Source organism: Nelumbo lutea, chromosome 1 (genome assembly GCF_056320005.1).
Source record: "Nelumbo lutea isolate HS-2025 chromosome 1, American lotus-T2T, whole genome shotgun sequence".
Taxonomy (NCBI): domain Eukaryota; kingdom Viridiplantae; phylum Streptophyta; class Magnoliopsida; order Proteales; family Nelumbonaceae; genus Nelumbo; species Nelumbo lutea.
In genome coordinates this window covers 132,401,305-132,424,347 of record NC_142684.1, presented here as the reverse complement: position 1 = coordinate 132,424,347, position 23,043 = coordinate 132,401,305, and the positions used below count along the sequence as shown (strand labels likewise).

General features: G+C 37.0%; 1 protein-coding gene and 1 long non-coding RNA gene across 2 annotated transcripts; both read right to left on the bottom strand.

Annotated features, from left to right (window-relative positions):
* Nucleotides 1-11,881: 11,881 nt before the first annotated feature.
* LOC148877644 (fasciclin-like arabinogalactan protein 13) lies at nucleotides 11,882-13,078 on the bottom strand. Its single transcript, XM_088942260.1, has one exon. It carries the CDS (start codon nucleotides 12,944-12,946, stop codon nucleotides 12,176-12,178), a length of 771 nt encoding a protein of 256 aa, XP_088798386.1. The 5' UTR covers nucleotides 12,947-13,078; the 3' UTR covers nucleotides 11,882-12,175.
* Nucleotides 13,079-17,087: 4,009 nt separating this feature from the next.
* On the bottom strand, nucleotides 17,088-19,152 carry LOC148877643 (uncharacterized). Its single transcript, XR_016098326.1, has 2 exons — nucleotides 17,787-19,152; nucleotides 17,088-17,577 (listed from the first exon to the last, which is right to left on the bottom strand). It is a non-coding gene; the product is annotated as an uncharacterized LOC148877643 (long non-coding RNA).
* Between the last annotated feature and the right edge of the window lie 3,891 nt (nucleotides 19,153-23,043).

Below are 23,043 nucleotides of genomic sequence, written 5' to 3'. Positions count from 1 at the left end.
TACAAATTTATAAGAAATATGTATTGCCACCTAATGTATAGGTGTCGTTTTAATTAAAAAACGCATGTGTAAAAAATATAAAATTTTATGTTTTAGAAACAAATAGCAATCTGTATGGATCATTCAAAATGTTTTCAGGTAGAAAAATCTTTCACACAAATTTATATTAATCAACCTAAAATATAATATAACACAACACCATTGTACCCAAAAACCCCCTTAGGCAACCTTATCCAACCTAGATTGGATTATAAAAATTTAAATAAATAAATACTACTTTAAAAAGCACAATAATTTCAATAATATTTATGGAATTTTTTAAGGATAAAATTTATGCACCCCTCTATATTTAAATTTGTTGTTAATAAATGAGGGCAAATAGGGTAAATGGTTATTGATGTTAAATAAGTTGAAAAGAAATAATTTTAAGATATTCTATACATTCAATTCCCTCTCATTAAATTCAACATTTAAGGTATTAACTTGCATTCACCTTCATTGAATCATATATTTAAGGCGTTTTTATTTCTTATAATCATTAAATTCTATTAATTAAACGCATACATAATAAATTAATAATTTTAATAACACATAAAACTTATATATTAAAATCTACATAGAAAAATAGTATTTTCATCTAGGTGGTGGTAAAAATTTAAACCATTTTGGGTCAAATGGGCTAATCCATGTTGTCACAATTAAATAATAAAATAGTTAAATAACACAAAAAAACTTATATTTTAAAATCTACACGGAAAAAATAGTGTTTTCATCTAGATGGTGGTAAGAAATTAAACCATTTTGGGTCAAATGGGCAAATCCATGTTGCCACAATTAAATAATAAAATAGATAAAATGCAAAAAATATAGAAATTAAAAAAATGGAAACATTTTTAACATCATATATTTGACATATTAAACAACAATGAGTATGATTAATAAGAAATGATTTTATTAATGATGCAAATGGAATGTAAAATATAAAAGCAATTAAAAATATAACTATTTTCCTATTCTCTCTCATTAAATCATAAATTTAAGATATATTTTTCTCATCATTAAATTATACTAATTAAATCTACAGCATTAGTTTTAATAATACAAAAATAAATATTTTGAAAAGTAATTTGAAAACAAAACCATTTGCTTTCCTCTTGGTGGTGGGTAAGCAATTCAACCATTTGGGGTCAAATGGGTTAATAAATAATGTCATAATGAAATAATAAAAAAATAAAATATAAAATATAAAGAATTTGGTATATCTCTAATATTGTATATTCATTATGCTAAACAAAAATAAGTATTAAATGCCATTGTCAAATAATAATTTTTTTAAAAATAGAAAATATAAAGAATCACAAAAATTTTAAAAAAATAGAGAAAATTTTGAGTGCATATCTAATGTTATAAATTTATAAAAGTAAAAATATCGGGTACATATCTAATATTATACATTCATTATATTGAACAAAAATAAGTATTATACATAAGAAATAATTTTATTAATGATGAAAATGTAATACAAAATTTAATGTCAATATAGAAATCAAACTATTTTTCTTTTCTGGTGGTGGGTTAGTGCTTTGGGTCTAATGGATTAATTGACGATACAATAGTTAAGTAATAAATCTTTAAAAATAAAAAAGCGTACAAGTAATCAAAAGAATATATAAAAAGTTATATTAATTATGTAAAACAAACATTAAGTGTGATAAGTAAAAGTTATTTATATATTGTAGATGAATATATAATTTACAACTAATTCAAAAGCTAAGCTATTTTATTATCTAGATGGTGGATCAATGATTCAACTTTTCAAAGAAACTCATGATGTCATAATTGAATAATAAATATTTAAAAAAAAGATAGAACACAAAAAATGAAAAAGTATAGAATTTTGTTGAAAATATTTGGAAACATTTGTAATGTTATATACTCATCATATTAAATAAAAATTAATTTTATTTATGATAAAAATGAAATATAAAATTTAATAATAAATAAATAAATAATAATAATAATAATAATAAGGGCAATTTTCTTAAAATACCCTTATGGTGTAGCTAATTGACTAACTCTACCCTTACTATTTACATATTGTCTTAATGTATTCCTACTATTTCTACCAATTGACATCGTCGTTAAGCACTAATAGAAAACAACAAAATGTCAAACTTACCCTCCACTATTCCTCGAATTTTCAAAATAAAACCCATATGATGGAAATTTTGAGGAAGTTGGGGGGAACTAATTCAAGAGAGCTTCCTCAAAATAAAACACAACGAATTGTCAAATTCTTCTTGAAAACAGATTCTAAGAGAGCTTCCATGGAGAAGTTGTTGTCCTTATCACTCTAGCCGACATTATAATCATATCTTCTTAGACCTTAAGGGAAACTGGGTTCTCTACTGGGAGGTATTCATATGGATATGCTTCAACTGTTGAAACCCTATGAGAAGATTCTCCTAGTTATCAAATGCTTAGCTACCGAGGTAATCCTCTTCACATCTTTGGTCCACGTCTCCCTCTCTAATTGCCAAGTCACCAGCCATCACCGTTGGAAGGACTTCCCTTTCTTCGACTTAGTGACCTTAATTGGAGCTTTACTTGCATGGAGAGATTGTTGATGGCAGGGATGAGTCCAAGGGGAACCAAGCGTTGGTTAGAGGTGTCAATGGACCGGTTTTGGATTGGACCCTGTCCAAACCAAAATCAATTTGGATGGATTGGATAGACCAACAAGACGTATTGAATTGGACCAGTCCAAACTTAATGGTCCAAAGTATTTATTGGATTGGATTGGACCTAGTCCATTCCTGATTTGGATTGGGTTGGATTGAAACAATATATAGTTCATTGATATAAGATAAGAATATAAGTGTCAATTGACTAGGTTTGGGGTAAAACCAATATAAATTAAAACAATTTTAAATAGATTGTATGATCCAAACATTAAATTGAACTGGTCCAAAATAATCATTGGATTGGATTCAACCTGGTGTAATTGTAATGGACTCACATTGAATTGGATTAGATTGGACCAAATCCAACCCAATTGGCACCCGTCTACCTTGGTCATAGATGACACCATATTAACCCCGGAAACCGCTGATCTCCCTTTAATACACTGGGCATCGTTCTTCTAGACTCCCGTTTTTCACCTAGTTTCTTCATTTATCAAGGCTTCGACATGCACATCCGCACTTGCTCGCTTGCTCATTTTGGGCATAGGAGGAGGGTTTTTTTGGATTTGGAGTTAGGAGTCAGGAGTCTAGACCGCTCCCTGCCTCCCTTTCTCCTTCTTCTCCGCAATAACAAAATCCATCTCCACCATTTTTTTTTTCTTCCAGAAGCAGAGAAGCATAAATTGAAAGAATAGAAGACAAGGTAGGAAGAAAGTTGGGTGCTTCATTCCCTTTTCTACACTCTTTTGACCCCACCGAAGAAATCGTTTGAGGATGGATCCCTCATTTGTTTGCTATTAGAGCATCCTGCCATTATCAGTTTCAAATGGAGTCACGCCCATTCTTGGGACTCCAGCTGGTCTTTTCTATTCACCTCTATAACCACCTACATCACCTTATCGGTCTTCCTCCACCTCTCACATTGGTTCTCTTCTGCTTAATATGTCGACCTACACTATTATTACTAATGTATGCATGTATTATAATCCTGTTACATAGGGGCGGAGCTAGGAATTTTTTATAAGGAGGGGAAACCTAGAGTGGATTGGGGGGAGGGGGGAAGGATAAATATAGATGGGCTATTAGGGAGGCACCACTAGGGTGGGGAGTGCGGAGGGTGAAAATGTATATGGAAAAATGAGAATTTCTGGGCCAGGGGGCATGGCTCCCCAGGGTTCCCTGGCTTCGCCCCTACTACTAAATATTATTATAATCCATCTATCTTAACTTTGAGGCACTAACCCTAATTACAAGTTGTCATAAGTGATTTTCATTCCATAATTTATTTTAGCTACAATTTTCCATGATTTTATGTATTATTATTGTTAATTTCAGATTTTCAATAATAGATCTATCATAATTCAATAGACTCTTGTTATTTGAAACATTTCTCTTTTTTTTTCTTAATACTAAAAAACAAATGAAAATATCAAACAAGCAAATGCCAATAAATTATGAGCAATATAAGGTAATGAAACAATTTGGGTCTCATAACTAAGAATCTTTGAGAGAATTTACAACATTTTAAGATGATTGGAGAAAGGTCGGGCTAGACCCAACCCGAAGCTTGGGTTGGGTTGGATTAAGGTTGAGGGATTTTAGGATGGGTTAGGATTAGAGTTTACTTGGTTAGGTTGAAGGTTGGATTGGGTTACTATTGGGGTTGGACTTCAAAACCCCAACCAAAACTCTTTTTCTATGTTATACCATTTTTAATACTTTATGTATTTATAAGTATTATTCATGGGTCACTAGATCTGCATCAGTGGTAAACCATTTGACCCATTACTAGTCTTTTAAGAATTTGTGAACAGTCTGAGTCAAATGATCTTTGTGAACAGATTTCTGGGTAATTAAATCAAATCAAATTACATACGGATATCCAACATCCTTAATGAATCCACATTCAAATTGATCTTTGTGAGATCCATCAAATCATCGGATTGGATATAGGATTAACATTATTTGATCAAATTTGGATATAAGCTTATCAGATTTGATTCAATCCATTTGCATCCATAGCAAGTTGGGTGGGATAGGCCTAATTTAAGCTCAGCCTAGGCCCAAGCCTAAGAATTAGGTGTAAGGCACGAGCCCATGCTTGATCTGTCCAATCTAGGCTTAATTACACTGGAATTTGATGCACTTGGATTGGGCTTGGACTCATATTGCTAAATCATCCCATACTATACTTTGGCATAAATGTATGTATTTATGTATGTTTATAAACATGTATATATGCAAACATGTTTCAATTTGTATATGATTGGGTTGGTCTCAAGCTACTTAAGGGCTAGGTTAAAGCCCAACCCAAAAAATAGAAAATGCCAAACTTTTGGGCCCACCCAACCCAAGGACCAAAAATCCAAGCATAGCTTGTCTTAAATCGCAATCTAAGACAGTGAGGCTCGAGTTGGGTTCACCTAAGTAGACCCCTATGGAATGTTGACCACTACTTAGATGGAAATTGGTTTTCTTTACGAGTTATTTTGACTTTCTATTCTATTTTCATCATTAATAAGAATAGTTTTATTTGTCACACTTTTTTTTGACACATAAATACCTATCTATTATTCAAATTTCCTATATTTTTTTAGTAATTATACCCTTTTATGTTTTTTAAAATTTTTATTTTACCCATTTGGCCTACAAGGTTGAACCATTAATCCACCACTTGAACAAGAAAATGGTTTTTCTTTTTCGGTACTTTTTAAATTTTGTATTTCATTTTGATTATTCATAAATAATTCTTCTTATTTATCATAATTATTTTTTTAATATGATAAACATGTAATATTAGAGATGTTTTATTCACTTTTTTGTTTTTTTTTTTATAATTTTATTTGTTTTTAGTTTTTTATTATTTAACTATGACACCATGGGTTAACCCATTGTCAACACAAATTTTGTGCTAAATTTGGAGCACAAAAAAATTATGCGAACAAATTCAAAGAAATTTATTTATTTTTTGTTTTTGCAGAAATTTAAATGGGATACAAGCTCTCTTTTTCTTGGCAAAGAAAACCCTCTGATTCTCTTGTCTTGGACAAAATCCGAAACCGCAATTGGAACTTGCAATTACGAGAAGCAAGTAACAATCGGCAAAATTTTCCTCGCGATCAATCAACGATTGGAATACAAATGGACAAAAAAAATGTCTTCAATTGTAAAAGGCTCTTTGAATGTAGCAGATTGGGGGAGGTCTTCTTGGCTTCAAAGGTTCAACGAAAAGCCTCTTTGATTGTAGTAATTTGAAAGAAAGATCTTCAATAGTTTAAAGACTAAAGGTCTTCGATCAATGTAGCATAGAATTGCAGCAATTTCAAAGCTTCTAATCATTATAGAACCAAAATCCTTGCTATTTCTTCCTACGATAAGAAAAGCCAATAAAAAGAAAACTTTGGACGAGTGTTGAAGGGAGGAGCCGAATGGGAGCAGGAGCCCCAAAAAGGGGGAAGAAAAAAAATGTTTCTTCGACTGTTGAAGGATTTTAGTTGCAGCAGTTTTGAGGGCTGTAACCTTGGTTTTGGTGCAGCATTCCCTTCCTTCTTTTTTTTTTTTTTCCGTCAAACGAAAGGGAGTCAAGGGAAAAGGTTTGAGGAACCGAAGGGGGAGAGCTGCCGGAGGGCGAGAGTAAACCCCCCATCCCCTTCTATAGTGAATTGACTTTGTTTCAAGAGTCCGCCCATATCTTCATTAAAAATCAGACATTTAATTTGGGGGTCCCACAAAATTAGCTATAGATGGCCATTAGCAGATTCCCTCCACCGATTTTGGGTTTAATTCAATTAAGATTGATTGATTAGAAAATCAGCTAGTTGGCAAAGGTTTGACTCCAAGATTTCAAGGATTTTGTATATTCGTTAAATTAGCCAATCGTACTTCCCTTTTTAGGGATTTTAATCTAAGATTGGTATTCAATTGGGCCCCACTAGGTTGATTGATTTATTAATCAATCTTGATTAAATCTTTTGAAATGTGTTGATTTAAATGAAGCTCAACATGGCGGGGATTCTATTTGTTGATGGGCTGGTGGGGTAATTCACCCTTGGGCTGAAGGATTAGTGGGCCCAATTGCTTCTAATTAGCTCGTCTCCCTTCCATTTCTTTTATCAACACCCATATAATCCAATGATTTAACTACTTACCTGCCATTTGAATTGAATGATGATTTTATTTTCATGTCATCAATTTTAAATACATAGGTTTTGTATTATTAAAGTTATTGGATATTAATTTAATTAGTATAATTTATTAGCGATAAATTAAAATACCTCAAACAAAGGATATGATCATAGAGAATGAGAGTTAACGATTTAAATGTATGACTTAATGAGAGGGAATTGAATGAAGTGAAAAATAGTAGTTCAAATTATATTTTTTGTCCTCACACTCAAAAAGTGATGAATTTCAAAAGTATGGATGATTTAGTGAAGAAAAAGTCTATAGAACTTGTTTCTTGTTTAGAATGAAAAAATAGTTGTTCAAATTACATTTTTACCTTCATACTAAAGGGTGACCAATTTAAATAGAACGGATTGGCAAAACAGGATTTATATAATTGACCCCATTTAATTGGGAATGGAATAAGGCATGGATGAAGATGAATAAAGACTGACCAAATTCAAAAATAGGGACACTTAAGTAAATAAAAAAAATCATACTATGGACACATTTCCCACTTGGGTTTGACTATGATGATGGAAAGAGAATGGCAAAACAGGATTCGCTTAACCAGCCCGATATGATTGGGACAAGGCTTAAAATAATGATGATGATTACAACAACACAAGTAATTTTTAATTTACTTTATTAACAAAATTCAATATTCAAAACCAATCCGGAATCGATCAAAATTCTATTTGACTCTAATGTTGTATTTGATTGCAGTGTAATTTTATTTGTACTAATATAAAAGCATGAGAGTGCAAATGAAATAGCACAAATTTTTATTTAATTTTATTTTGGGTTTTATTTTATACTTTTTCATGTCTTAATTTACTTATTTTGTATTGCATTTAAACAAAATAAGTCAGATTTTACACTTAAATCATTTGCACTCCCATAATTTTGTACCAATGCCAATTTATTTGCATTACAACCAAATACAGCCTAAATACCAATAAATTGAATTTGTTAATCTCAAACCACTGCAATGCATATTTTAATTTTTAAACAATGTCCCAAACAATCAAGATGTAAGGTATAAAATTGTTTCTCTGGAATCTATTGAGCGCGCCTCACACCGACCTCACAGTCACATTCATCTCCCATAAATAATAAATACAAATATGGGAGATGTTTTCGGTATATAGCAAGGAGATGCTGTGAGATTGGTGTGAAGGACACTTTGTGAGAAGAGGACATCCCGGCTACTCTATTCTCTACCCAGACCTGCGGGCCGCGGCGAAAAAAAGCAAATAACGCCATTACGGTGCTTGTTTTTTTCTTGATAAGTGCTAACAACGGTGATTGTGCAGACTTCTTCGGATCTTGTTTGTAGCAGATCTGGAATCGAATGGGCAATGTGCGAACAAATGGAGAACAATGGATGTTCTATTTTGTCCCCTTTGTAATCTATAAAGTCCCACCACCCATGTGGCTGCAACATGAGGGCCCATTTTTCAATGCATTGGTCTCATGGGCCAGACCTTTGCAAGATTAAACAAATGCTCAAGCCAATTGGAACCCTTACTGCTAGGGTGGCAATTTTTTATCCAATCCGTTGAATCCATCCAATGCACCCAGTATTTAATCCATTCAATCCATCACTCAACTTATCCATTAAAATGGGTTAGGTTGGGTTGTGGATAACCATTGGGTTAACTATTAGAGATATAAGCATTAATTTCTTAGTCTTGTTTTTTAATTTTCTTCATTTGAATTAAATAATTTATAATTAATGCATTAATTTTATATTAATTATTGACTAAATTTAGTTTTGTCTTGAATCAACACACTTCACCATATATATATATATCCAAATCAAATTGACCCAAGTTCGGACCAGTTCAACGCGGCTTGACCCGATCCAGCATATACTAATCCTAAATCTGAAATAGACCCCAGGTGGGATGGTTCAGTATTGCTTGCTCTACCCAGTTCAGGTCGTCTGGTCCAACAAGTATTCACAAAAGCCCGACCCAGTACAAGCAGATCCGGCTCGACCCAAATCCAAAACGATTTCGGCGCGAGATAGTTCGGTGTCCGTGAACTTTGCCTGGCCTGGGCTGTCCGACCGACCAATATCCACACAATTCGACCCGAATCCGAACCGACCCTATTTTACTTATATTGACCCGCTTCGGTCCCAAACCCGTGCACAAACATGATATGGTCCGATCCAAGTCAATCCACCATTGGCTGAACCGGTCTGGTCCGGTCTGACCAGACTGATCCAGATCTAAATGGTTCAACCACCCTTGATGTGATTAACACGAAAATAATCCACTTAGATAGTTCAAGTTGGTCTAACTGGTTTAAACCTAAGTGGTTCGGTCAAACCCGAAATCCGAATATAGCCAAATGGCTTTGCCGCTTGTATAAAAATAATATGTATGTAATGTGATTTGAACCTTCACTACTTGTATAAATAGTAACTACAATTACCACCAAGCTATGGCCAACTTATTTATTAAAAGAGAGTTAGTTTATTTTTTAAGTTTATAAATATAAAATTAATGGGTTGGATTAGGTTAAATCAGGTTTGAATTGAACTCAAACCATTTAATTTTATATAACTGGGTCAGTAATGGGTTGGCGGGTTGGATGAATTGGATTGAAGTTCAACCCAAACCAAACCCAATTCAACCCGCCCAATTCCCACCTCTTCTCAACAATGCAGAGTTGTATATCCTTAGCATCCTTGGTTCAGCGAGGAGATACCCATTAGGTCATTACCCAGTGAAGAGGATTCGAGCTGGACCCAAATTTGTCCATCCCCTTCCCAAAGAGATAAGGAAATTTTGCTTTTCCACTTTCTTATCATGGGCTACAATTCAGTAGGGGACCAGCCCATTAGTGCTTTCTGATGGGACAGAGGACAACACAAGCTGTGGCATGGTTGTTAACTAGATTCCAATTTCTCATTTTGAAAACAAAAATCGCCATCCAATTCTTATCTTCTGGGTTCAACCCACCAGGTGGCCCCCGCCCTTAGGTCCATTGATCTCTTGTTATTCAGCTGTCTTCATAACACCGACTGACATGGGTTCTTTAATTTTTGTTTGCCTTGTTTGGTGGGGTGTAAATCCCACGACTTCTTCTTTATCTCATCTACACAAAATTGTTTCATAAGTTATATTCATGTGAGTTTCAGCTTACAGTATGCAATTTACACTAAGAGTGTGAATCAAAGTATGGAATTTTTGTTTGATTAAAATATTCCAATTTTTTGATTTGGTCTCTCTCATATTAATGTCTATTGAATTTTATTTTTGATTAGAATATCTCTATTTTTGAATTTGGTGTCTCTCTATAACGGTGACTTTGTGAAAACATAAAATGTAATTTAAACCACTGTTTTCAACCCGTCGTTGATCTAATCGGTCGAACCATTCGAACCATGCATCACCCAACCAAGATTCCGGGTTTGGTTCAGTCAATACCCATTAGATGGTCAAAAACTGTTGACTTGGTCAGGAACCGTTCGACCTGGCCGGTTCAACCGTTGATTCGTTCGACCCGGTCACTGGGTTGCGGGTTGCACACTCAATGTATGCAAACTTTCAGAGGCCATAACTTTGCACTCCAATGTACGATTGGGGTGATTGTTTTTTATTTTGGGTAACTTTTTGAGAAAAAACCCCTTTTTTGGTTTCAAATTGCAATTTTTAATATTTTTTATAAATAAAAAAAATTAAAAACGGAGTTAAAAATATAAGTTAAATACAAAAAATACATATAACATATCTAAAACATATTTGTACATTATTTATTGATAAAATATATATTTATACACATACATACATATATACACATATATACATATGTATATAAATACATATATACTTAATACATATATATGATGACGTCGAACGGTCTGAACCATTCGACCCGGCCGGTTGAGCGGATGACCCGCGACCCAAAGGCAAAAACAGTTCAGGCTCTGTGTCGGTTTTTAAAACATTGATTTAAACTACTACATTTACACTCATTCAGTTCCTTGTCATTAAGTCTTATATTTAAGATATTAATTCCTATTCTTTCATTGAATATTATATTAATTGATCATATTCAAAATATGTGTGATAAAGAATAATTGTTTTATGCACAATAGAAATAAAATACAAATTTAAAATTAACAAAAAAATGTAGTTGTTTTCATATTTGGTGGTGAGTCAACAATTCAACCTTTGGGTCAAATGTGTAAATCTTTGACGTCATAAATAAATAATAATAAAAATTAAAAAAATGAAAACATATAAAAGTATAGAAAATGTAAAAAACATTTGGGCACATCTCTAATATATATATATATATATATATATATATATATATATATATATATATTGTAGAAAAATTTAGAAACATATTATTTACTATCATTATCATAAAAAATTGTTACGTGCAAAGTGAGGCAGGAAGCAACATAATTTAGTCCCCGTTTTATACGAGATATGGAGAAAGGTAGGTGGGAGGTGGTGCAAAATTTTCATAGTTTTTGGGATATAAAATTTGCACTTGTTAATGAATGCAATTGTGCAAAAGGATAAAAAATACAAAAATTGTATTAGGTAAAAATATAAATGATAGTTACAAACAAACTGGCCTAAAATTTAACAAGGTCAAAAATTTTATATCTGATTCAGACTCTACAATGCAAAAAAGCAGTGCCAAACCAACCAATTGGAGGGTAATGTCTTGAATTGCAAAATTTAACAAAGATGAAAATTTTGTATCTGAATCAGATTTTCACTATAGAAAAAAGAAACAGAGACAAACCAACTAACTGGAGGGTAATGTATTGAATTGCAAAATTTAACAAGGCAACAAATTTGTATCTGATTCAGATTTGTACTGCCCCTTTAACAAGGTGAAATTTTTATTTGATTTGCACTGCAAAAAAAAAAAAAAAAACAGAGCCAAACCAACTAATTGGAAGGTAATGTCTAATTGCCATCCCCATTAAACATTGACATGATTGAATCATCGATGTGCTTTCACTCTCTTATTTGAATTTCGGGTAATGAAACAAATTAAGCATCAAAAAGGTCGAATTGTCTTGCCCATCTTCATCTTGATCGTTGCATTATACACCAAAATGCTACAGAAACGAATTCAAAAGGCCAAAAGATCTGACCCTAAATTCTAGAAGTTCAAATCTGTATTACACTCACACAAAAAAAATCTGTATTACACACTATTAAATTATTGAGAGAGAGAGAGAGAGAAAACAATAAGAACACAAGACACATGAATGTAGGTACACATGCCAAACGCCGATCCCCAGAAGAAACAATAAATAACTAGATATCCTCCATCTTCAGCTCTCATGAGAGAAATCCCAGGCACATTAACCCAATTCCGACGACCAAGCCCAATCCAACTGTCAACCCGTTGGAACCTGAACTTTCATTCGCGGACGACGGCCCCTTGGCTGATGATGCAACTGTTGCTGGTGAGGTCTTGTTGGATGATGCATCCGAGGGAGTTTTCGAAGGCTGTGGAGCCGATGCCTTAGACTTCACTCCGAAGAGCTCCGGCGGTAGCAACACCTTATCGATCTGGTAGACTGCCAATGGCGGGTCCTGCCGAAGAGCATTGTTGACTTGGGTGTCGACAAGCCCAGTTGAGACGTTCACTTGGTTGCCGCTGCTAGTGAAATTGAGACCCAGAGATCCGCCTTCGCTGCCCGCCTGAGTTCGGACAGGGTTGCTAATGGTCTGGAAGGAGACCATGCTTTGGTACTGAGGCAAGACGTGGTACAATATAAGCTCAGATTGATCCTGTGCGCTCAGTCCATTGAGCGTGCCGGCCTTCAGGTTGCTGAATGCATTGTCGGTGGGAGCAAACACTGTCAGGCCTTGAGTAGATGAGTTGAGCTGGTTCTCGATCTGGTTTATGACCTGTGTGGATCCCAGGAGTCTAATGAAGGTGGTGTACTGGCCGCCCTTGTCAAGGATGGCTGTGAGATTGATCGGGCCTGCTGGTGCTGGGGCTGGCGCTTTTTGGGCAACAGCGCCAACAGCGCCAGGAGCGATGAGGAAGAGAGATGGTAGCAAGGCCAAAAGAATGGTAGCCAGAGGAGCTGTGGAGGCCATGGTGCTTCTACTGCTTCTGCTAGTGGCCTGGTAGCTGGGTGGTGAGTGTTGGAGTAGGGGAATGGGGGGATTTATGGGATAAGACTGTGGAGAGTGGGAATATGTTGGAATGAGCTGTCTATAGAATTGAGTCAAGACAAACCTCACTCACCAAAGAGAATATCCAAGAGGAAAAATACAAAGAAAGACAACTATATATGTGATTTAATGTTATACCCACCACCATTTAGTTAACAAGTAACTATTAATTCATGTGCACAAGTAATTCTTCTTACTTAAAGTACTTTACCTTTTTTTTCTCATTAATTATTGTTATTCTTTCCGTTCTTATCATCCTGCTTGTATTTTCTATTTTTTATTTTTTGATAGACATTCCTAAATATTTGTGATCTCTAGTATTTGAGTTCAATGTATAACTGTATAGGTTGACAGGTTAATTAATGGTCTTTAACATATAATATAATGAGTCAGTAGTCGACCCGAATCAGAATTTTGGCCGGGTCAACGATGGGCTGAAAATACTAATATTGAGTTGAACCAATCACTCAATGTCAGGATGGTCCCTATGGGGGTTAAAATCGTATGATTAACTCCAAAAAAAAAAAAAGTAAAGAGAAAAAAGCAACTCCTCTCCCCTTGTGATAAAGTACATGATATTTTAAAAGTTAATAAAAACGTTGAATTAATTTATACAAAGATATCTCTTTGGTTGGTAGGCTGCTGGTATAGAAAAATTAATGAAGGTAAGTTGTGCCCTGAGTACACTTTAGACTTTTGACAGGCTTGGTTATTGAGTGGTATTATTATTCATGGTTGCAAGGCTGGCACCACGTGGCAAGAGGGGTCATCTCATATTCCATAGATTATAAGTCTCACCAAACACAAACAACGGAATGGATAAAAATTATTTTAAGAGTATGAGGAATTATTGTCGAGACCCACCACTACGTACCCTGTTTATGTCATCTGCCAAGGACCAGCCATTTGATTTAGGCTTAATAAGTGGATGGATTTATTTTCGAAAACAGAAAAAAAATTCGGTCCTTTTAATTTATAAATTATAGGTATAATCACTTTTAACGGTGGATGATGAATTGATATCTTCTTGTTTTTTGTCAAAAGAAGCCAAAGTTTTCTCACAGGAAAATTGCCACATTAGCAAAAATAAATAATATGATTGCTGACATGACAATTGCTTTTTTTATTTTTGAAAACAAATTCAATTAGATTGTCAAAGAAGAATCTAGATTTGATTCTCACACCATTCTCACAACACTCCAAGCTGTGCTTTGAGAACACACCATCAATGAAAAAAATAAATAAGATGTTCCAAATTCAGAGCTGTAAGTATTGCAAAAAGGGTATAACCGACACCTCCTAACAAAAGCAGAATAATCCAACACATTGATGACATTGATCAGATGGTATCAGGAACATTTATGCCAAAGAAGAAGTTGGGATTATAGTCCCAACTTTGTATGTAATTGTTTCTTTATTCAGAACCAGTGCATGAGGTGGGTGACTTTGATATCCTTATTTATTATTACTAATTTGTTCTGCGGCTAGTCTGTGTGTCACCAAGTTATTCGGATTTCCTGTGGACTTCAACAGAGTGACAAATCAATGGCCTGACGGACTACTCCCATTGTATAGCTAGCCTCCGGTCTAGAATTTTAGATGGGTAACTGTTAATTTTCTTTGGGCTCAGTTTGGAAGGACTATAAATATAAATATATAGAAAATAAAATCTTGTATATTGTATTATTTTGTATATATTTGTATTTATAAATTCAGTTTGGAAGGATTTTCATTCTCTCAATATATTTGTATTTGTATTTGTATTCCTTTCAAATTAAGCACAGCAGTATTTTTGGGCTTGGATTGAACCGGATTTGTTATGAATTTTCCTGCTGGTTGAAATTCATTGGGTTGCAACTTGCAACACTCCCACTCCCACTCCCGATCGTGTTTGAGGAAGGGTGGTAGGTTCGAATTCACGGAAAGGACAGATCCGACGTTAATGCCATCGGAGATTTTCTTGCATCGATCTCTACCAAGTACCCTATACCAGTATACCGGTGGCGGTGTGCATGATTTTGATTCTGTCTCCGACCAATCCGGGATCTTAATTAGCATATAACACGGCCAAAGCAACCAATAAATGACATTGAGAATTCATCAAAATTGACGGGGACTGGGAGTGGTTTTGGGGGATATGTGGATCAGACTCTCAACAGTAAGGTCTTCGAATCATAACCACCCACTCTCAGACTCGCAGTTTTGAGAGTGAGAGTGATGTGATGAATTAAACTCACAAGTCACAAGTCACAACCACCCCGTGAATTTTGATGATATTTTTCTTTTTTTTATCGATTGGTTTACAACTTAATGCAAAGGCCTCGAGTTCACGGGGAATCTTCGGCCGTTTCATGCATTTGCCCCACTCATTCCTTTCCTTGTCCCTTTTGACTCTGGAAAAATGTTATTTTACCCCACACCCGTGATAGTGATTACTGATTAGTGTGTATCAGTATCATGCACGGGAAGCTCTTACAGTTTCCGTTTGTTAAGAGTGTTAAATAGAATGAAAATACCAAATATATATGGTACATTCTGGTCCATGTAATTTGCATTGATAAATTTATTTTATTTTTAGTGGGTGTAAATACGAATCCTGAGATTGAAAATTAACATTGATCATCTTTGAGTGATAAATTTACATTATATAATTGAAAATACCAATTATAGCTCTCATTTTAGATGTAAATATGCCTTAAAATTTGTGAAAGCTATCACTTTCATTATATAAATGCATTCTTATCAAACACCATCAAAACAGGACCAGAATGCATACAATTAAGGGTGCAACTCGGGTTGGCCAAAGTTAACAGTTTACATTGTTTCGGGCTCAAGTTTCAAGTTGAGCCCATTGAAATATTGTCAAAATCTCAATCCACCCACTAATTAAAGAAAAGTTGCACCCTTACATACAAATATATATGCATCCAATGTTTTTGAACTTTAGTTGACCCAACAGTTGGACCATTCAGCACATGAACCATGCAGGCAACCGGTTCCATTTCACCCTTAATCCGTTTATTGGCAAAAAACCATTGACTTGGTCAGCAATCCATCAACCCATTCGACCTGAACAATGGTATTTTGTTATTTTTTACATTTTTATATATTTTTTTTATTTTTTTAAAATTAGAATGGACCATTTGTTCGAATTGGACAATCAAATCAGTGGCCAAAGCAGTGTCCAGTTCTAGGTTGGTTTTTAAAACATTGTATGCACCAAATGTGCATTGTACTACTCTTTATGAGAGTTTGGATATACTCCTCATAGATTGTGCCTCACAGCTCGTTTAGCCATGCATCTAAAATCAATGCTTTAAAAACCGACCCGAAGGTCGAACCATTTTTGCCTCCAAGTCATAAGTCACTGGTTCGACCGTGCCACATATGTGTGTGTATACATGTATATATATGTGAAGTAATACATATTTTATCAATAAATAATGTATAATATGTTTTAGATATGCTATATGTATTATTTTATATTTAATTTACGTTTTTAAATTTATTATTTTTATTTTTTTTATATATAAAAATATTAAAAATTGCTATTTGAGGCCAATAAGTTTTTTTTTTGCAAAAATAGCGGGGCAAGGCACCTATGTCACCTTGGGACACATAGATTTTGAAAAGTTACCAAAAATCAAAAACATGATCACCCCAATCGGACATCAAAGTGCAAAGTTATGGCCTCTGAAAGTTTACATGCATTGAGTGTACAGCCTGCAGCCCAGTAATCAGGTCGAGCAAGTTGACAATTGAACCGACCGGGTCAAACGGTTTTTAACAAACTCAATAGTTATTCACCAATGGTTGGGTTTTAACAAAATTGAACCCAAAATCCTGGCCAAGTGATGGTTCAAACGATCAAATCAATGGCGGGTTGAAAATCATTGTCAAAAACATCTCATACTTGGAAATACTTATTGATAGGAAGATGTTCCCAATGCACACCTAAACATGCTGGTAGGTGCTTTCAAAAAAAGAAATGGAAAAATCTTGATGGGTACCTTATACTTTAGGGGTTGTATCAAGTCCCCGAACTTCAAAACGTGTCTATTCATTGCCTGAATTTCCAAAAACTTTCTTACTTAACTGACGTTAACCAATAAGTGAAATAGCATAAATATCTATCAGGTATTATCTAATTTTCTTTATTTGTCAGTTCCACGTAAACCAATCCAAATTCTACCAAAAAATCCTCACTGAGATATCAAGAAGTCACTTCTCCCTCCTGATTCCAATATTCACATCCATTCCTTTAGCCGAGCGCCCACCCACTCTCTCTTCCCCATTTGAGCAGGCAAAGCCAATCAACCATACTCTTTTGGCAATCATCTATTGACATTTTTGGTGCTTCTTTGCTCGGATGGGGCGATGGGTACTACAAGGGTGAAGAAGATAAGATGAAGAGGAAGGGGATGGTTTCTCCGTCAGAGCAGGAGCACCGAAAAAAGGTATTCAGGGAGCTCAATTCTTTGATTTCCGATTGCTGAACAAAATCTACAGCCATCCATAACTGTATCAACGTATTCTTGGAGAATTTAAAATTCCTGGGACAGAGGTAGAGATAATACCTCTGTTAGTTAGTTGGTCAAGGTGTTACCAGTTGAACATCAGTCCTCATTTACTGTGTATAGTTTACCGTTGATGGACTGAATTAACTATAAACCAAAAGCAAACAGTTCTAATTCTGATTCATTCAAAATAGTAATCACCCTTATGACTAACTGAATCAAATAAGTTCAAGTTTAGAACATACCTCAAAACGCCATAACCAGTCTGTTAATATCCTCGTAGAAATCGATTTGTATGTGGTTCAGCCTTTGACCCTTGAAATAAATTCCAGTTGCATGGACGCCATCTTCTTGACCAAATCAATGTATTCGACTGAAATAACAATCTTTCACTAATATAATAATCAATAATTGCGAGGACTGAACTATCCCCTTGGGCCACAAACGATCTCTCTGTGTTTTATCTCTCTTAGAAACAATGCTGATAGAGAGCACTCTAACGGAGGTTAGAATGAGATTAGTAGGGAGAGAATACACACCACACGCCCAGGGAAGAGGGGTCCTCTCTCTTGTCTTTCTATGCAGTCTTCCTATCAAAGAGCTTATCTAATTAGAGGGAATTTAATTCCCTTGATTTTTTTTTCAATTAACAACCCCCATCATTATCAAATTAATGAATCATTTCAAATTCAAATTTTGAATTTTCAAATCCCCTAATCAAGGAATTGTTTAAGTCCTAACACCCATGAGATCTAATTCGGGTGTTTTACCCTAATTGGTATTTTCTAACAACCTCTTTAGTCTAGTCTAGATAGACTGTCATAGATTTGATGCGTGTCTCCGATAGCAAAAGGTCCAGAAGTAATAACTTCTGAAGTGATCCATAATTGGAGATTTAAAAACCCAAACTTGTAGGTCGAAAATATGTTTGCACTTTACAGAGCTCCGAGATCAAAACCAAAGCCCTAATTAAAAATAGCAATATTCCAATGCGGTGATGAATTTCGTGAAGAACTAAAATATTGGATTCTTCCAAGTCATGGTGAAAGGATTCCGACTGAGAAATTTTGTGGGCAACAGAAGATTGGATTTATTACTAGATTTCCGTAGATGCTCCACAGAACAGATGAATTTTCCAAATAGATTGAACATGCAGAGGTTCTTTGGAGATCTCCGCCAAGACTCCGACGAAGCAAAATGTCTTTGGCAACCAAATGACCGAACCTGTATCTAGGGTTTTGAAGAGCTCGTGAGTTTATAGGGAGAGAGTATAAAAGGGTAGTGTTTTTTATCGTATGAAGATCAGCATGTAAATTGCAAACTGCGAAGAGAAAATGGCGGGTGATATCTCATGATGTTGTTCCTTGGTGTAGTCAGGTGGAGGTTCTAACTCACCCGTCGGTGGGTTGTTTCCTAACACACTGTGGATGGAACTCGACATAGGAGAGTTTGGTCGCCGGAGTTCTTGTGGTGGCAATTCTGCAAACGGTGAAGCAAACAACGAATTTGAAGCTAATTCAAGATGTTTGGAGGACTGGAGTCAGAGTGAAGGTGAAAAAAGAAGAGGGAGAAGATGGGGGCGCAAGAGAGAGCTAAAATTAAGAGGTGCCTAGAATTGGTGATGGGAGAGGATACCAGAGAAGAAATGAAAAGTGATGAGGGCGGATTTGGCCCTCCAATGATATTGTAACACATGGCACCTCAGAACAATTAGGTGACACCCGGAACCACTTTGGCAATAATTTGTCTTAGTCAAGTTGATGGGGCCTGACTTGGCGGTCTGGCCCAGGCGCGACCTGGCAGCCTGGCACAGGCGCGACCTGGCGACCTGGCACATGAGCCGACGTGGCATCTTGCAAAACGTGCTCACTGAAAAATTCGGCATGCATATCCTAACACTCCCACGATCCTTGGAAATTGACCCACGTGCTGAACGATTTGGAGGGTGGTCAACGTGCATGGCGGTTACCTCCAGGAATCTCGGACCAATTAGACATGACCTCCCGGAGATCTCGGGGGTGGTACATGAGCAAGGCCTATATAAAGGCACCAACCCTAGAGGCGAGTGGGCAAGGCCTACTATGAGAGTACTGACTTAAGCATTGGAGCGACCCTGGGTCCTCTAACATTTGGTTCCTTGCAGGTCTCTGAAGAGAAACGAAGCTCATCAATCCAGCTTGTCACCAAGCAGTTCGGCACCTAGTCAGCCCGACACCTCCTAGGCAGTTCGGCCCCCTGGTCAGCCCAGCGCCTCAAGGTAGTTCGGCACCTGGTCAGCCCAACACCTCATAGGCAGTTCGGCCTCCTGGTCAGCCCAACACCTACCAGGCAGTTCGGTTTCCTGGCAGCTCGGCACTATAGTTAGCTCGCCACCTAGCCTGCCCAGCTCGACTCAATTCGGCAGCCAAAGTTCTCCACTTTGGCCTGAGTCATCGGCCACTTGGAAGCAGACCATATGACGAGATACTTAGCCAAAATACTGATACTTAACCAAAAGTTGATCCATCAATTGACGTCATCTGTGGGAAACGCTACAAAAAGCTAAGTTCTCATCCTTCGAAAGGCTAAATCCTCTTCTTCCAGAAAGCTAAGTTCTACTAAAAGCTCTCACTTTCTAGTTTCCATTTTTTATGAACTCAAAGACTATGCAGGAAGTTGATGGCCAACAAACTAAGCAGCTCTATCAACTTTATTTCAACTCGGATAAAGCCTCATCAGTCCTCTTCGCGAGGTACCTTCTACAAAGATGAGCTCTTCATGGCTTCCGCGGGAGTAGGCGGCCAACAGACTGCATGGACGCCCCTGCTGGTCGAGCCTTCTGAGGCTCCCATGCGATTGGGAGTTGTATGCCCATGCCGAGGAGGCGACTGGGACTTGTATGCCCATGCCGAGGAGGCGACTGGGACTTATCGTAGTATTGTCTTTTATCAAATCGCCAATTCGCGCTTGGGCCAGGTTGCCAGGCCGCGCCAGGTCGGCTCCTTAGAGCTACGGCTGCGCTGCATCAGCCTCGTTAGTGACGTCGGTTACCCACTCCTACAAGAAGCTACTAGGAGCTCGACCTACGGGGGCAGCACTATTGCATGGGCAAAATCAAAGATCAAGGAGAGTGGACTACGAGTCGCTCACAAAGCCTAAGGAATTGAATCGACGCTTACGAGCTCATCGAATTATTCATTCCGGGCCAAAAGGAGAAATTTACTCCCTTCGCCGAGTTACTCTTAGCTCGGGAGTGGGGGGCAAATGATGAGGGCGGATTTGGCCCTCCAATGATATAGTGACACATGGCACCTCGAAACAAATAGGTGACACCCGGAACCACTTTGGCAACAACTTGCCTTAGCCAAGTTGATGCGGCCCGACTTGGCGGTTTGGCACAGGCACCGACCTGGCGGCCTGGCCCAGGCGCGACCTGGAAACCTGGCACAGGTGCGACCTAGCACATGAGCCGACCTGGCGACTTGCAAGACGTGCTCGCCGACAAATTCGGCATGCATATCCTAACACTCCCACGATCCTTGGAAGTTGACCCACGTGTCGAACGATCTGGAGGTGGTCAACGTGCATGGCGGTTACCTCCAGGAATATCGAACCAGTTAGACACGACCTTTCGAAGATCTCGGGGGTGGTACATGAGCAAGGCCTATATAAAGGCACCAACCCAAGAGGCGAGTGGGCAAGTGAGCATGCAAGCAAGTAAGAAAAGTCTAGCTCTCATACTTTGTGATTTTTAGCTCGCAGTCTACTATAAGAGTACTGACTTAAGCATCGGAGCGACCTCACCGGGTTAGCCACCCCGAGTCCTCTAACATTTGATTCCTTGCAGGTCTCTAAAGAGCAACGAAGCTCATCAATCCAGCTTGTCACCAAGCAGTTCGACACCTAGTCAGCCTGACACCTCCTAGGCAGTTTGGCCCCTTGGTTAGCCCGGCGCCTCAAGGCAGTTCGACACCTGGTCAGCCCAACACCTCACAGGCAGCTCGACACCTGGTCAGCCCGACACCTCCTAGGCAGTTCGGCCCTCTGGTCAGCCCAACACCTACCAGGCAGTTCGGCACCTAGTCAGCTCGGCACCTCATAGGCAGCTCAACACTATAGTTAGCTTGCCACCTAGCCTGCCCAGCTCGACTCAACTCAGCAACCAAAATTCTCCACTTTGGCCTGAGTCATCGGCCACTTGGAAGCAGACCATATGACGAGGTACTTAGCCAAAAAAATGATACTTAACCAAAAGTTGATCCATCAAAAAGGAACGAGAGGAAATGGAAATAATTTGCAATAGAAGCAATGAAGGACAATGGTTTTTCATACACGAATTTCTGAACATTTTTTAAGGAGGTAGCGGAGACCAATAATCTTGAGAATGGTTCTTGGTCGATTGTGCAGATGGACAAGGTGAGAACGATCCATCATCGCTCTAGATCTTGGATTCGTCGTTGATGCTCTATATTAAGGAGTCTGTTAATGCAGCTTTAATTGCTTCGGTTGTTGCTCATAGCAGAATTATCCAATAGACCCACATCGCAATTTTTTACCCATAGAACATAGTAGTCAGAGACTGACTTGGACATCTTTGCATAAAATTCAAATGATCATTGGAGTCAATAACACAGTGGTAGGGATGCTAGAGTACGGAATTGTAGCAGCAATTGGTTGAGTCTTAAGGTAGAAGACAATGAATAATGTTTTTTTGAAAGGATAATTTTGACATTTTTAAAACTTTTAGTGGCACATATCATCATCTGAAAGGATAACTAACGCATAGATTGTTAATGGCAATGACCTATTAAACAGTTTTTGAAAATTGAAGTAATGCATAGACACGTTTTGAAGTTCAGAGGCCGACTTGAGACAATCCTAAGGTGCGATATCTGACGAGTAGATCTGAACTCTCTTTGTAGGTGTTTGGCATCGGTGTTGGAAACATCGCACATAGGCATTTTCTGAGAAAACAACACCGGTTTTGTTTGGTACCGGTATTGTCCGCAATGTTTTCAACATTGATATATATTATCCAACGTCCAATTATGTGCTTGGAATTGTGGACGTTTATTCACAAAACGTTTGTACTTGATTTATTTGCAAAATCAAGAAAAACAATAATAAATCCATTTATTGACACTTAGGCATCACTCGACACCATTAAGCACCACATCAGCACAACAATGAATAAACGCTTACCGGTTGGGGGAAAATGAAGCTTCCCCCAACGGTAAGTGCACACATAAATCAAGGCTTGCTTTTTGTAAACCTATGTGTACAAATCCACATAACGAGGAAAAATCTGAAATGATGCCTATGTGGCATTGTTTTATTCAATAAATGCCCACATTTCAAAACAGATGATACCATATTGTTTGCACCATTTTTTCAAAAACCATTGAATTTTACGTTGCTCTAAACCACACTTTCCTTATTTTCAACCTGTGGTATAGAGCAAATTCGAAACACCACTTTCTCTATTTTAGCGCTAGTTGGCGCCGTTTTTTCAGAAAACGGCAT